This window comes from Heptranchias perlo, chromosome 12, assembly GCF_035084215.1.
Source record: "Heptranchias perlo isolate sHepPer1 chromosome 12, sHepPer1.hap1, whole genome shotgun sequence".
In the NCBI taxonomy this organism is placed as follows: Eukaryota; Metazoa; Chordata; class Chondrichthyes; order Hexanchiformes; family Hexanchidae; genus Heptranchias; species Heptranchias perlo.
Genome location: NC_090336.1, coordinates 35,576,000 through 35,589,243, shown reverse-complemented (window position 1 = coordinate 35,589,243; position 13,244 = coordinate 35,576,000). Strand labels below are relative to the sequence as shown.

At 41.2% G+C, this 13,244-nt stretch overlaps 1 protein-coding gene across 1 annotated transcript in view; it reads left to right on the top strand.

Moving 5' to 3' along the window:
• Nucleotides 1-13,244, top strand: part of scube2 (signal peptide, CUB domain, EGF-like 2) — a 116,687-nt gene that overhangs the window by 84,395 nt on the left and 19,048 nt on the right. The window contains exons 16-17 of the mRNA XM_067993514.1: nucleotides 127-330; nucleotides 11,701-11,871. Of these exons, the coding sequence (XP_067849615.1) occupies nucleotides 127-330; nucleotides 11,701-11,871 (375 nt within the window). The remainder of the gene's footprint in view (nucleotides 1-126; nucleotides 331-11,700; nucleotides 11,872-13,244) is intronic.

Here is a 13,244-nt window from a genome sequence, read left to right as displayed (position 1 = left end):
AGCATGTTTATACTGTCCCCTGTCAGTGGTATAGTGGTGAATTGGTGCTTTCCTTTTGAGGTTCTGGGAGATTTTGTGGAGTAGACTGTTCTTAATTGTATGATTGGCTCTGTTGTTTTCTTGTAGAAGCCTGTGATTTTGGGTGCATACGAAGGAAGACCGAGAAAAGGCTTCGAAAAACAACAAGAACACTGAGGAAATCAATCAACAGGGAACAGTTCTACCTGCGTGTAGCTGGAACTGACTATGAGGTGGCTAAGAAAACAGCAAAAACAGTGGATTTACAGGAACCATGTGGAACAGGCCAAGTTCTTCAGAACAACAGATGTGGTGGGTACAAGACTCTTAAGGCCCGGCTTTTCTGCTCCTGCCCTTGCCACTACAACTTTTGTTCACTTACTAAAAAGGCTGGAAAATCGTGGCCTGGTCAGCACAGAAGCGGAAAACCTTGGTCTAAGATTCTCAAAAGGACTGAAATGGCTTTTTGAAATACTGAAATATTATCACTATCACTACACCAAGCAATGCTCAGAATAATACTTTATGCATATTTACTGATTTAATCAACTTTAACTCATGTATGGAATAATTATGCAATCGTTTAATGCTGCTCATATGGACCTTTTACCCAACTCTGCTCATATTTATTAATTGCGTACACAAGTTCCTCTTTGTGTTACAGGCCAGATTTAATGTTTTTACAATTGGTGAAAAGTGAATTTGTTTTAATTTTTGCCGAGATGTTATTCTGGCTTAAAAGGAACAGATTTAAACAAAGGTCTCTGTAAGCACGAGCATCCTGTGCACAGGCAGAGGTTGCAATATGTTTTGAAAATGTAGATTGTAGTAATTTCAGAAAATAATTTTGAATGTTTGAATTAAATCCCACATTCTCTTTGTGTTAAAGGTTTCTTCTTAGATTGAGGATCTTACAGTATTCTTAAAGAACAGTTCTATCTCATTCATACGAATAAGTAGAAAATCTGTTTAGCATTAAGGCTAGCTGAGGAAATGACTAATGCGTCAGGTTTTCTGGACACTATGGTGATGCTATTTCACCATTCTTCTTTTGAGTTTTGTCCTGAGCTTTCTTGTGTGTCAAATGCATGAAAAGTAGATAATTTGGATGCAATTCCAATTTGGCTTTTATTTGTTTTAGTGATTGTCTGTGTTGAATTCTGCTGAGTGCTTCATACCTCTTTGATGGCAGATTTTCACTTGGAGTGGGTTTTGGACGGGTTGTTGGGGAGGGGGGGATGCGGGGTTGCAGGGTGAGTGCCAAACGTGCCCAACATCATCAATTTGAGGCCTGCGCTATTTTAACTCTTGGGCCTCATTTATACTTGATTGGTGAGCCGTCCACGCGATCATGTCAGGAAGAGGCAGGCCACCCACTTCCCAGGCGGGATTTCCGATGGGCCTCTAATGGCCTATTTAAAGTAAGTGCACCTCTTAAACGGCTGCCAGATTGATCTGTAATACTGCTAGTGAGCGAAGATTTGCACAATGAGCCACAAGGCTGCCGCCAGGTTCCCTGATGCCTCCCTGAAGGTCTTAGTGGAAGAGGTGAGGGTAAGGAGGGATGTCTGTTTCCCAGTATTGGGAAGAAGAGTCACAAGATCTACATACGCCAGGCCTGGAGAGAGGTGGCAGAGGTGGTCAGTTCCAGGACCATCACTTCAATGTAGGAAACACTTCAATGACCCAACAAGAGCAGCAAGGGTGAGTACAGCTCTCAGTTTCTCCATCTCTTGCAATAACACTTGGAAACAGTCCTACTCCCCCACCCCCACTGCTCTCACACCAACACTCTAAACAATTCCCTCCCCCTGCATCACATCCTTCACCACCAATCACAAGGACACATTATAGCACCTCCTAATGCTCATCCCAAACACTCACCTCTTGCTTGTTACCTTCACAACAGCCTCTAACAGCATTCTGTTCTCACGTGGTAGCAATTGGAGAACCAGTAACTTCTCTCATAACTCCTTTCTTACTTCAAACTCCAGCTGCTTGCTTTCCATTCAACATCTCCTCATCCTGCTTCCATCTTGCCTCTTCTCCCTCTCAGCATATGCAGAAGCCTCATACATGTGTACTTTCTTCTTCAATAGCCACTCACTAACTCTCGTGGTCTCTTTCTGCAGGACAGAACAATGCACAACACAAAGGTGAGGACTAAGACTGGGGGAAGGACCATCATGACCCTCACCCAGATGGAACAGAAAGCTGTGGAAATCAGTGGCCCTTTAAAAGCGGTGCACATTGGAGATGGCAAAGGATGTCTGCCTATTGTACGCTTTCATTTACCTCAAAAAATTGCTCATTTAGACACCGTGACAACTTCAAGCGGCATTATGCAACTGTCCATCCTATCAGTGCCATGCTAATGCCTGTCCCTTTTCTTTTTCCTCTAGGCCCTTCTCAGCAGCAAGACCCTAAAGAAAATACCTTGGAGGAGGAGAATCTTCCTGAGGATTTCATGTGCCCATTCCTCTCAAGCACCAGCCCAGAGATTGGCATTTTTCTTGAGTTAGATGGTGAGTTAGAGAGGTCTGCACTTAATGAAGCACCCAGCACAAGTGAGCAGGAGCAGGTAGTGACGGCAGAGACAGCCCAGGAGACAGCTCACCCGAAGGGTGAGTTTGCCTCCTAGGTCTGCTGAGCAGGACAGAGATGTGTACTTCAGGAGCCCACCAATGAGAAGAAAACTACTTCCGTCACACAAACAATTATACAAGGTATTGGAAGACCTGCCAAGGAGTTTCTGCAGCCTGGCTGAAAGCATGGAGGAGTCCACATCCAGCTTCTGCGGTGTCCTGTCGCAAGGCATCAGCACTCTGCAGTCTACCTTGGAGCATATGGCAACCTCCAAGAATGCTGAAGCTGGGCCCTCACACCAAGAGTGAAGCTGAAGCTGGGCCCTCACACCTTGGTTCCACCGCCTCTAAAGCACATATATCCTTCCTTAGATAAGGAGACCAAAACTGTACACTGTACTCCAGGTGAGGCCTTTATACTTTGGAAACTCGGACAGCTGCCATCCATTTTCGACCTTGGAGCGATTGGTTGATCACGTGGATGGGGGCTTTCAAGGTGTTACTCATCTCTTACACTCTGCTCTCCCGCTGATCAGTGGAAATGATGAGCCGCTGCCCCATGGGAGCAGCATGTGTTGCCCTTCCTCAGGATGTCAGCACGTCCGCTTCCTCACCATTGGTTGTCCCTGGCAAATAAAGCATTGATGACCTGCTTGATGCGGTTGTGCAGTTCAGACTGGGGGATTCAGGGATGTCCCCAGAAACACCCTGGAGGGAGCCTGGAGCAAAAGAAGTTTGTTGTTGACTTTCACAGCCACTGGCAAAAACTTGGCCACCTAGTCCAGCAGGCAGCAGGTCTTGTTGCAGGAAGCTGGGGAGATCAGTGGCATCCTGCCTGGAAGAAGCGCAGCCTTCTCGTGCACTGTTCCTTAGAGGTATCCAGAAAACTTATTCTTGGCCTATAGACCCTGTGGGCTGGGTACGGTCTTCTACGAGCAGCACCCCTCACCTGTCTTCTAGCGGCCTCTCCGGCTGCTCCACCTGGTTGTTGAGGCTGCTGCTGTTGCTGATCCTCTTCTTCCATCCAAAACAAAGAAGCAAGACTGGCACCCATGATAAGCTGTGAGTGCATCAGACAGGGTGAGGCCTGAGGACCCTGAGGTATCTCCACAGTGCTCCATCAGAGATCAGCTAACTCAGCACAGATCAGGGATCACATTTGGGACCCCTCTGATCTGTGTGGCTCAGTAAGCACCACGCTGGGTGGTACTTTTACACACTGAGTCATCATCGGGAGTGGGGGGGTTGGGGAGACGGTGGATGCAGCTTTCAAGATATGTAGAGATTTTGATCACATTCTTTTGAAATACAAATGGAAGGGAGTGGTCTCTACAGTCTTTTCTCGATTCATACCTTTTGTTCTTGTGAAGGCCTGGTGAAATAAGAAAATGTTTTCTGCTATGGTGCTGAAAACTGCATGGTCGTTTAATCTTATATACTCATTATCATTCATATTCACATTGAAACTAATATTTTCATGGCCTCCAGGACTTTTAATAAAAAATTGCAATGCTTTGAGCACCAAATTATATGGGTGTTGTAGTAATTTGTAAAGTTTTACAGGATATGCCAAGTCAGTTGCCCTACTTACAAAACTGAAGTTGCACAATAAATTCACAAATCAGAATTTGATCGCAAACTCCAGCTATGCGCCAATAGCACTCTGCCAACAGGGGAAAAGGCAGAAAAAAGAAGAAATTACTACATAAGAACATAAGAAATAGGAGCAGGAGTGGATCATATGGCCCCTCGAGCCTGCTCCACCATTCAATAAGATCATGGCTGATCTTCGACCTCAACTCCACTTTCCCGCCCTATCCCCATATCCCTTGATTCTCTTTGTGTTCAAAAATCTATCGATCTCAGTCTTGAATATAGTCAATGACTGAGCATCCACAGCCCTCTGGGATAGAGAATTCCAAATATTCGCAACCCTCTAAGTGAAGAAATTTTTCCTCATCTCTATCCTAAATGGCCGACTCCTTATCTTGAGACTATGACCCCCAGTTCTAGACTGTCCGGCCAGGGGAAACAACCTGTCAGCATCTACCCGGTCAAGCCCTCTAAGAGTTTTATATGTTTCAGTGAGATCACCTCTCATTCTCCTAAACTCCAGAGAATATAGGCCCATTCTACTCAATCTCTCCTCATAGGACAACCCTCTCATCCCAGGAATCAATACAGTGAACCTTCGTTGCACCCCCTCTAAGGCAAGTATATCCTTCCTGAGGTAAGGAGACAAAAACTGTACACAGTACTCCAGGTGAGGTCTCACCAGAGCCCTGTATAATTGCAGCCCTTACCCTTATACTCCAAGCCTCTTGCAGCAAAGGCTAACATACCATTTGCCTTCCTAATTGCTTGCTGTACCTGCATGTTAACCTTCTGTGATTCGTGTACAAGGACACCCAAATCCCTCTGACTACCAACATTTCTTACTCTCTCATCTTTTAAAAAATATCCTGCTTTTCTTTTTTTCCTACCAAAGTGGATAATTTCACACTTCCCCACATTATACTCCATCTGCCACCTTCTCGCCCACTCACTTAACCTGTCTATATCCCTTTGCAGTCTTTTTGCATCTTCCTCACAGCTAACTTTCCCACCTAACTTTGTATCATCAGCAAATCTGGATACATTACACTCAGTCCCATTATCTAAGTCATTGATATATATTGTAAACAGCTGCGGTCCAAGCACTGATCCTTGCCGCACCCCACTTGTTACAACCTGCCAACCTGAAAATGACCCATTTATTCCTACTCTCTGCTTTCTGTCCGTTACCCAATCCTCAATCCATGCTAATATATTACCCCCAATTCCATAAGCCCTAATCTTGTGTAACAACCTCTTATATGGCACCTTATCGAATGCCTTTTGAAAATCCAAATATACTACAACCACTGGTTCCTCCTTATCTACCCTGCTAGTTACACCCTCAAAAAAAATTCTAATAGATTTGTCAAACACGACTTCCCTTTCATAAAACCATGTTGACTCTGCCTAATCATATTACGATTTTCTAAGTGCCCTGTTACTACGTCCTTAATAATAGATTTTAGCATTTTCCCTACCACTGATGTCAGGCTAACTGACCTATAGTTCCCTGTTTTCTCTCTCCCTCCTTTCTTGAATAGTGGTGTTACATTTGCTACCTTACAATCCACTGGGACCGTTCTAGAATCTAGGGAATTCTGGAAGAACAAAACCAATGCATTCATTATCTCTGCAGCCGACTCTTTTAAAACCCTCGGATGTCGGCCATTAGGTGCAGGGGATTTGTCGGCTTTTAGTCCCATTTATTTCTCCAGGGCTTTTTCTTTACTAATCTTAATTCCTTTAAGCTCCTCACTCTCATTAGACCCTTGGTTCCCCACTATTTCCGGTATTTTTTTGTGTCTTTTACTGTGAAGACATACAAAATATTTGTTTAACGTCTCTGCCATTTCCTTATTCCCCATTATAATTTCTCCTGTCTCTGCCTCTAAGGGACCCACGTTTACTTTTGCTAATCTCTTCCTTTTCATATACTTGTAGAAGCTCTTACAATCTGTTTTATATTTCTTGCTAGTTCACTCCCATATTCAATTTTTTCTATCAATTTCTTGGTCATTCTTTGGTGATTTCTAAAACCTTCCCAATCCTCAGGCTTACCACTCTTTTTCACAACATTGTAAGCCTCTTCTTTTAATCTAATACTATCCTTAACTTCTCTAGTTAGCCACGGTTGGATCACTTTTCCCGTGGAGTTTTTATTCCTCAATTGAATGTATATTCGTTGAGAATTATGAATTATTTCTTTGTTTATATATACAGTTATGCACTTTGGCATATGTTGCAAAACAGTAACACATTGCTAGGTTGAGATAATGTTAATAGAACCCATTCTGTGTTTTAACCTATAATTATCAAGTGGTTTGCATTTATTATGGTTTAAATTATTGACAGATAATGGACATCAGCGCTGATAATACTTCCAGAGAGAATCACAAGATACAACAATGCAGCTTTAAGATATTTATTTCCCTAAGCTGACCTTTTTTTATTGGGATATTATGTTGCAAGTAACTAATTTAACAGTGTGCCAATGAAGGAGATTTTTGTTATTTTAATTTGAAACAATTTAAAACCCATCAGGAACTGAATTTAAAACAACTTTACTTAGGGTATGTTTTCAATAAGGTTGATTGACATTTATCTTTACAACATCACAGAACTTAGGATTGTTTTACAAGCCTTGGGAGTGGTAGCAGCTTTTTCCCAAGGTACTAATGATGTGCAAGGAATCGTCTCCAGTAGCCTTTGGTGTGCTTGTTTTTCATCCATGTTTGTTTATCTATGAATGAATAACTGTGGCTAATAGACTGCAGAGGCCTTCTAATTTTGGTTCAATCAAATACAGATTTGTGCATACATTTTAGTATATAAACCGACACGACAGCTCATGCCTTCAAAAGATCGTGGTTTAATACGAAGACAATGTTATATTTTAAGTACATAATCTCGCAATCATTAAACATAATGATCATGTATAACAATGAATGGCACATTATGAATTTTATGTCTGGATTTTGTAATTGGATCAAATAGCGACCATGCCGGCCTTTATTCTAAGTATAATAGTGTCTGTTCTTTGAGAGTTCCTGCGCTCTCAAAAACCTTCCAGTCCTGTAATTGGCTGGGAATAAAAGTTAAATGTGATATATATTCTTTTTATTGACCATGTTAAATCTTAAATGGTTCTGCATTCATACTAGTTTGTGATTGATGCATTGTACACATGGTTACACAGCATGCCCCCAGCGTGTGAACTGTTCAAATGGGGTGACTCTGATGACACTGTGTGCATTAATCTGCATCAGCTGTTTGTGATTTTCCTTGACACGTCTAGGTGTGATTCCTATTAAGAAAGTGGTAAAATGTGGGACCGCGACCTCTTTGATTTGGTTCATCTCCTAACCAGTGTGCTGCCATAGTGTATGTCTATATCATCAGATGGACAGGCTGAAGTGCTGGAAAAAGGGAGCAGTGGTTCTTTTTAAATCATTTTTGTAATCCTTAATCGTGCCATCGAGTGAATTCTGTTTTTGCATAATATGGATTTAGATTTTAACAAATAGCTGTTTGAGGATCTAGAATGGGGACAGAAATTCTTATTAGTCATCTGGAATGAACAATAAGAAAGTAAACTCCCTATAATTTTAAAAAGGTCTGTTCTGGTTAGGAATGAGAAGTTCATTTTCATTGCAGTTCAGATAGTCTGAAGCCAGATTATAATGTCCCATTTACTTTACAGGTTGTCTCCAATGACTGGAGCACAATTGAAGGCAACCCTGTAAAGTAAGCAAAGTGATGGCCATACTGTCAGAGGCATCAAAACTCTCTATGGAAGGAGTTTCTCCTGGTGCTTTCGATCTCTGAATGCTGGCGGTGTGAAATATAAACATCTGCAGATGGCGGTATGTACATCACATCCACCATTTTGGGTCTGGCCATGGGCCTCTCAGTCCACTCATACAGGCCAGCAGTGTTTTCAGGCATCATGTTTCCCCAGTTCATTTTGCTATCTGAAGCATGTGCTTGTGGCAGTAGAGGACCAGGGACATAGTGGTCAGAAAGCCAATCCGCATCCTTCCTCAACTGCAAAGCACAGGGTTTTGGACCTCTTGGGGCCAGCATTTAAAAGAAGGATGCTATCTGAGCAGTATAATTAGAGAGTGTTCCAAACATTCTGGAAGGTGTGGCAATGTGCTATGGAGGAATCCACTGTCTGCAAATGTGCATTATTGCTTAGTTCAGAAAGAGTCTACCATGAACTCCAGTGACATTTAAATCAGAGCTTCGAATGATGCAGGTCCTTCACATAATGGAAGAATCTCTTGTGAATGCTCACATTGCTGATATGGAGGCCTTCGTCCTGTTCAGCTTCAATATGCTGAAGGATTGGACAGAGAGGTTGGTGTGCCAGGGTCTGTATGGATAGCTGACCGAGTGCGTAAGAATGGATAAGTGTCAACCGTGGCTCAGTGGTCGTACTGTGACCTCTGAGTCAGAAGGTTCATGGGTTCAAGCCCCACTCCAGAGACTTGAGCACATAATCTAGGATGCACTTCAGTGCAGTACTAAGGAAGTGCTGCACTGTCGGAGGTGCCATCTTTCAGATGAGATGTTAAACTGAAGCCCGGTCTACCCTCTCAGACGGACATAAACGATCTCATGGCACTATTTGAAGAAGAGCAGCGGAGTTTTCCCTGCTTCCTGGCCAACAATTATCCCTCAACCAACACCCTTACAACAGATTAACTGGTCATTGCTGTTCGTGAGAACTTGTGTTCAAATTGGATGCTGCATTTGCCTACATTATAACAGCGACTACACTTTAAAAGTAATTAATTGACTGTGAAGCACTTTGTGGCATCCAGAGGATGAAAACTTTGCCATATAAATGCAAGTTCTTTCTTTTTAAGGGCAGCCTGCCTCTGGTGTAGTTGAGCTTAATACACATCTCTCCTTTCATCCTTTTCTTCCTTCTCCAAATAACACAAAAATAAAGTAACACCCCTTGGGATTATAATATCTAGATTCTTCGTTGTAGCAATGAAAAATCTGGTTGCTAAAAATCTGGGACAAAAGTTTCTAAAAAAAATAATGTGCCAAAATAATACTGAAAAGTGTAACTCTTACAAACCAAAAGTTAAAGTCTCTACACTCATATATGTTCCAAATAAAATTACAGCTGGTCTCTCTTTAAACATTAACTTCCTATCAGTCCAGTCAGTTCTTTGTGGACAAACTGAACGCACAGCATATTTCTGTGCAAAAATTGAGGAATCACGCTTTGATTTCCATGCACTGATTTCCATGTCATTACCATGTATTAATATATTAAAAAGAAACTCTCAGATGTTTCACTGGCCTAAAAGGCAGGTTGACTAGCCTGCCATTTGAAGTTTGACCACTTGAGTGGGATACTGGAGGGCACCTGTTTCTCCTATAACCATAGTCCATTAAGGAGTGATGACATCAGGAGAGGAAAAGTGGGAAGGGAAGAACATTTTCAGAAAACAATTGAAGAAGAAGAAAAGAATATGGTACTGAATTTATACCAATACTGATGTCAACTTTGCACCAAACTCATATCAGCAGCAAAAGCTAATGATTTCAGTTGTCCCTTTTACACAGTAACCACATGGCCTGGGAGGAGCAGGAAATTATATCAAATGGTAGCATGAAAGGCTGATGACATGCCAAATTGATTGATGCAGTTTGTTACTCTGGTAGAACTATTTAATAAACTATTTTCTTTAGAATACAATTAATAAAACAAAATTCCATACGGTGCATTTGCAATATTGATATTACAGGGCATAGAAGACAAACAATGATGGAAAGTGCCACTTGTAAAAATAGAAACATAAATTATAGATGTACTTTTTCGACCCATTTTATAGATGTTTTTCACATAGATAACCTCCTCCTTGGCTTTTATCAATGTCACTTGAGTCAGCAACTATGAATTGCATGAGAATGATCCAGTGTTTCGCACCCTCTAGTTTTCCTTCCTTTCCTCCACCGTTGTGAGGAAATGCTGAGCATGTTTGGTGTCTCCTGCTTGACAATTTGTCAAAGATCACAAGAACTTGGTGCATGGGTATTTGTGGGTGTGATTTCACATCCTGTTACTTCGTAGCACAGCTTAGTGCATAAACATGAATGTACTGTGCCTGCTCAATTGTACTTACTAATTATGAGGTATCGGACTGAAGTGCAGTAACTTTAATGATGTCAGAGTGTTTTTGATATCAGAAGTGCTACAAGGGAGTTAAAATCAAATCCGATTCAACTATAGTGTTCAACACACTGATTCAGGTCATTGCGAGATGGCCCATAGGGCTGCATTCCTTTGCAAACTAATCTGAATGATTAGAGTGCCTCTCTTCCATTAGTTGTATGGATTTTTTTAGATTAATTTCCCACTGCTTTATATTCAGTACTTAGTACAGGCTGCTCCTTTAGGCTTAATTTGCGGATGGACATTTATCTTCCCTGCTTGGTGGATTTTGGCTGTAACCTGGTTCTAGACCCCCTTCTGCATCCACCTGCATATCCGCACTTGCTTTAAGGTTTCCATATTACGCCATTTTACTTGCTCAATACTTCTTGAAGTACAGTCAGACATATTTATGGGAGCATGTGTTATCTTAGGAATGCATTTGTTTATAATAAATATTTGCAAGATGTAAAAAAAAAATTTCAATAAAAAGGCCTATAGTGGTATACAACATATAAAGTAAAATTTTTAAACTCTGCCTTTGCGAGCCATGCAAAAAGCTGGTTATAGTGAAGGACACTCTTACTAAATGTGTTTTTCTCTCTGCCGAGGAGTGACACACAAATATAGTAGTATGTCTTAGATCAAAGTTATAATACATCAAAAATATGTTATAGGAAAAGACTACTGTATGTATTGCATTTGATATCTTCATATTAAAGTTTGTAGGATTCCTTGGGAATGTACTGCCACATGTTTTCACTGTATAGTTTTTGGAATACTAAAAATATTACCAGTTCAGGCTACTTCAAAAGAAATTTATAGAAATAAATAAATTTATAGAAATCAAAAAGAACCTGGGTTCCACAAAGAGCAGTCAAGCAATTCATATAGCTGGGATAATTAATTGGTTGGTTATTTAAAATAAAATATCTGCTATTATCCAAACCATTGCCAAATGTTAATAGTTCATGCACAACTAATACAAATTAAATTAAACCATAGAAGCGTATCACTGTAGTACAAACATGCAGCATGTTATAACTTAAGTGTTAATGTTATATTGAGATAAAAGCACATTCAAAATCAGCATGAAAGTTCAGCCGTGCTTTTGACATTCTATATGAAGCAGATTTAAATCTGTTTGCAATTACGTTTACTGGTGTCTCGCAGTCTGCTGTAGTTATCTTTCAGCATTTTTTACATAGCTCCATAAAAGCAATTTTTACGCTTTTCAACAAGTCAGTAGGAGGTGTGCAGATTATCATGAAAAACGTGTTCTCTTCCATCCATATAGTGACTGTTCCTTCTGATTTCTGTTGTTAGTTAGTTGTAGTGTTGGCACGTACTATGATGGCGAACAGGAGAAGTGTATGTTCTGTCCTGCTGGCACATATCAGGATGAAGAAGGACAGCTTTCGTGTGAGCCCTGCCCAAACCCTGAGAGCCAAGGGAACCAAAGGTCAAGCGGTGCACGTAATGTTTCAGAATGTGGAGGTGAGGCACTTAGACAAGTTAATACAAATGGAATAGTGATAAAATAAGATAAAATTAAAATGTTGGAAATGCATCTTTCCATTTCTGAAAGATAAAGATAGATTGTCATCTCGGGTATAATGTTCATTAGAGCTCAAAAGCCATTCTTTCAAATGCCATGAGAGTGAAGCTCAAGCTTTGTGAGTCAGAAAGTTGTGGGTTCAAGCTCTGCTTTAGGAACTGAGTACATAATCTAGGATAACACTTCAATGCAGTACTGAGGAAGTTTCACATTGGCGGAGGTGTTATATTTGCAGTTGAGACATTAAACCTAGATCCCATTTCAGGTAATGTTAAAAATCCCATGGTAATATTCGAAGAAGAACAGGGGACTTCTCCTGGTCAGCATTAACCCCTCAAGCAACACCGCCAAAAACAGATTACAGAATCATAGTCGTTTCAGCACAGAAGGAGGCCATTCGGCCCATCGCACCCGTGCCAGCAATCCAGTTAGTCCCATTCCCTCGCTCTTTCCCCGTAGCCCTGCAAATTTTTACCCTTCGAGTATTTATCCAATTCATTTTTGAAAGCCATGATTGAATCTGCTTCCACCACCCTTTCAGGCACCGCATTCTAGATCATAACTACTCGCTGCGTAAAAAAATGTTTTTCCTCATGTCATCTTTGATTCTTTTGCCATTCACCTTAAATCTGTGTCCTCTGGATCTCGACCCTTCCGTCAATGAGAACAGTTTCTCTTTATTTACTTTATCTAAACCCTTCATGATTTTGAACACTTCTATTAAATCTCCTCTCAACCTTCTCTGCTCTAAGGAGAGCAACCCCAGCTTCTCCAGTCTATCAACGCAATTGAAGTCCCTTATCCCTGGAACCATTCTAGTAAATCTTTTCTGCACCCTTTTTAAGGCCTTCACATCCTTCCTAAAGTGCAGTGCCCAGAACTGGACACAATACTCCAGCTTTGGCCTAACCAGTGCTTTATAAAGGTTCAACATAACTTCCTTACTCTTGTATTCTATGCCTCTATTTATAAAGCCCAGGATCACACGTGCTTTTTTAACCGCTTTCTCAGCCTGTCCGGCCTCTCCTCATTCTTCTTGCCAAAATGAATCACTTCGCATCTCGCTGCGTTAAGTTTCTTCTGCCATGCGTCCGCCCATTCCACCATCCTGTCTATGTCCTCTTGAAGTCTATTACTATCCTCCTGACTGTTTACTACACTTCCAACTTTTGTGTCATCTGCAAATTTTGAAATTGTGCCCTGTACAGCCAAGTCCAAGTCATTAATCTATATCACAACATCAACCGCATTGCCCTTATCAACCCTCTCCAATACCTCATCAAAAAACTCAATCAAGTTAGTTAAACATGAT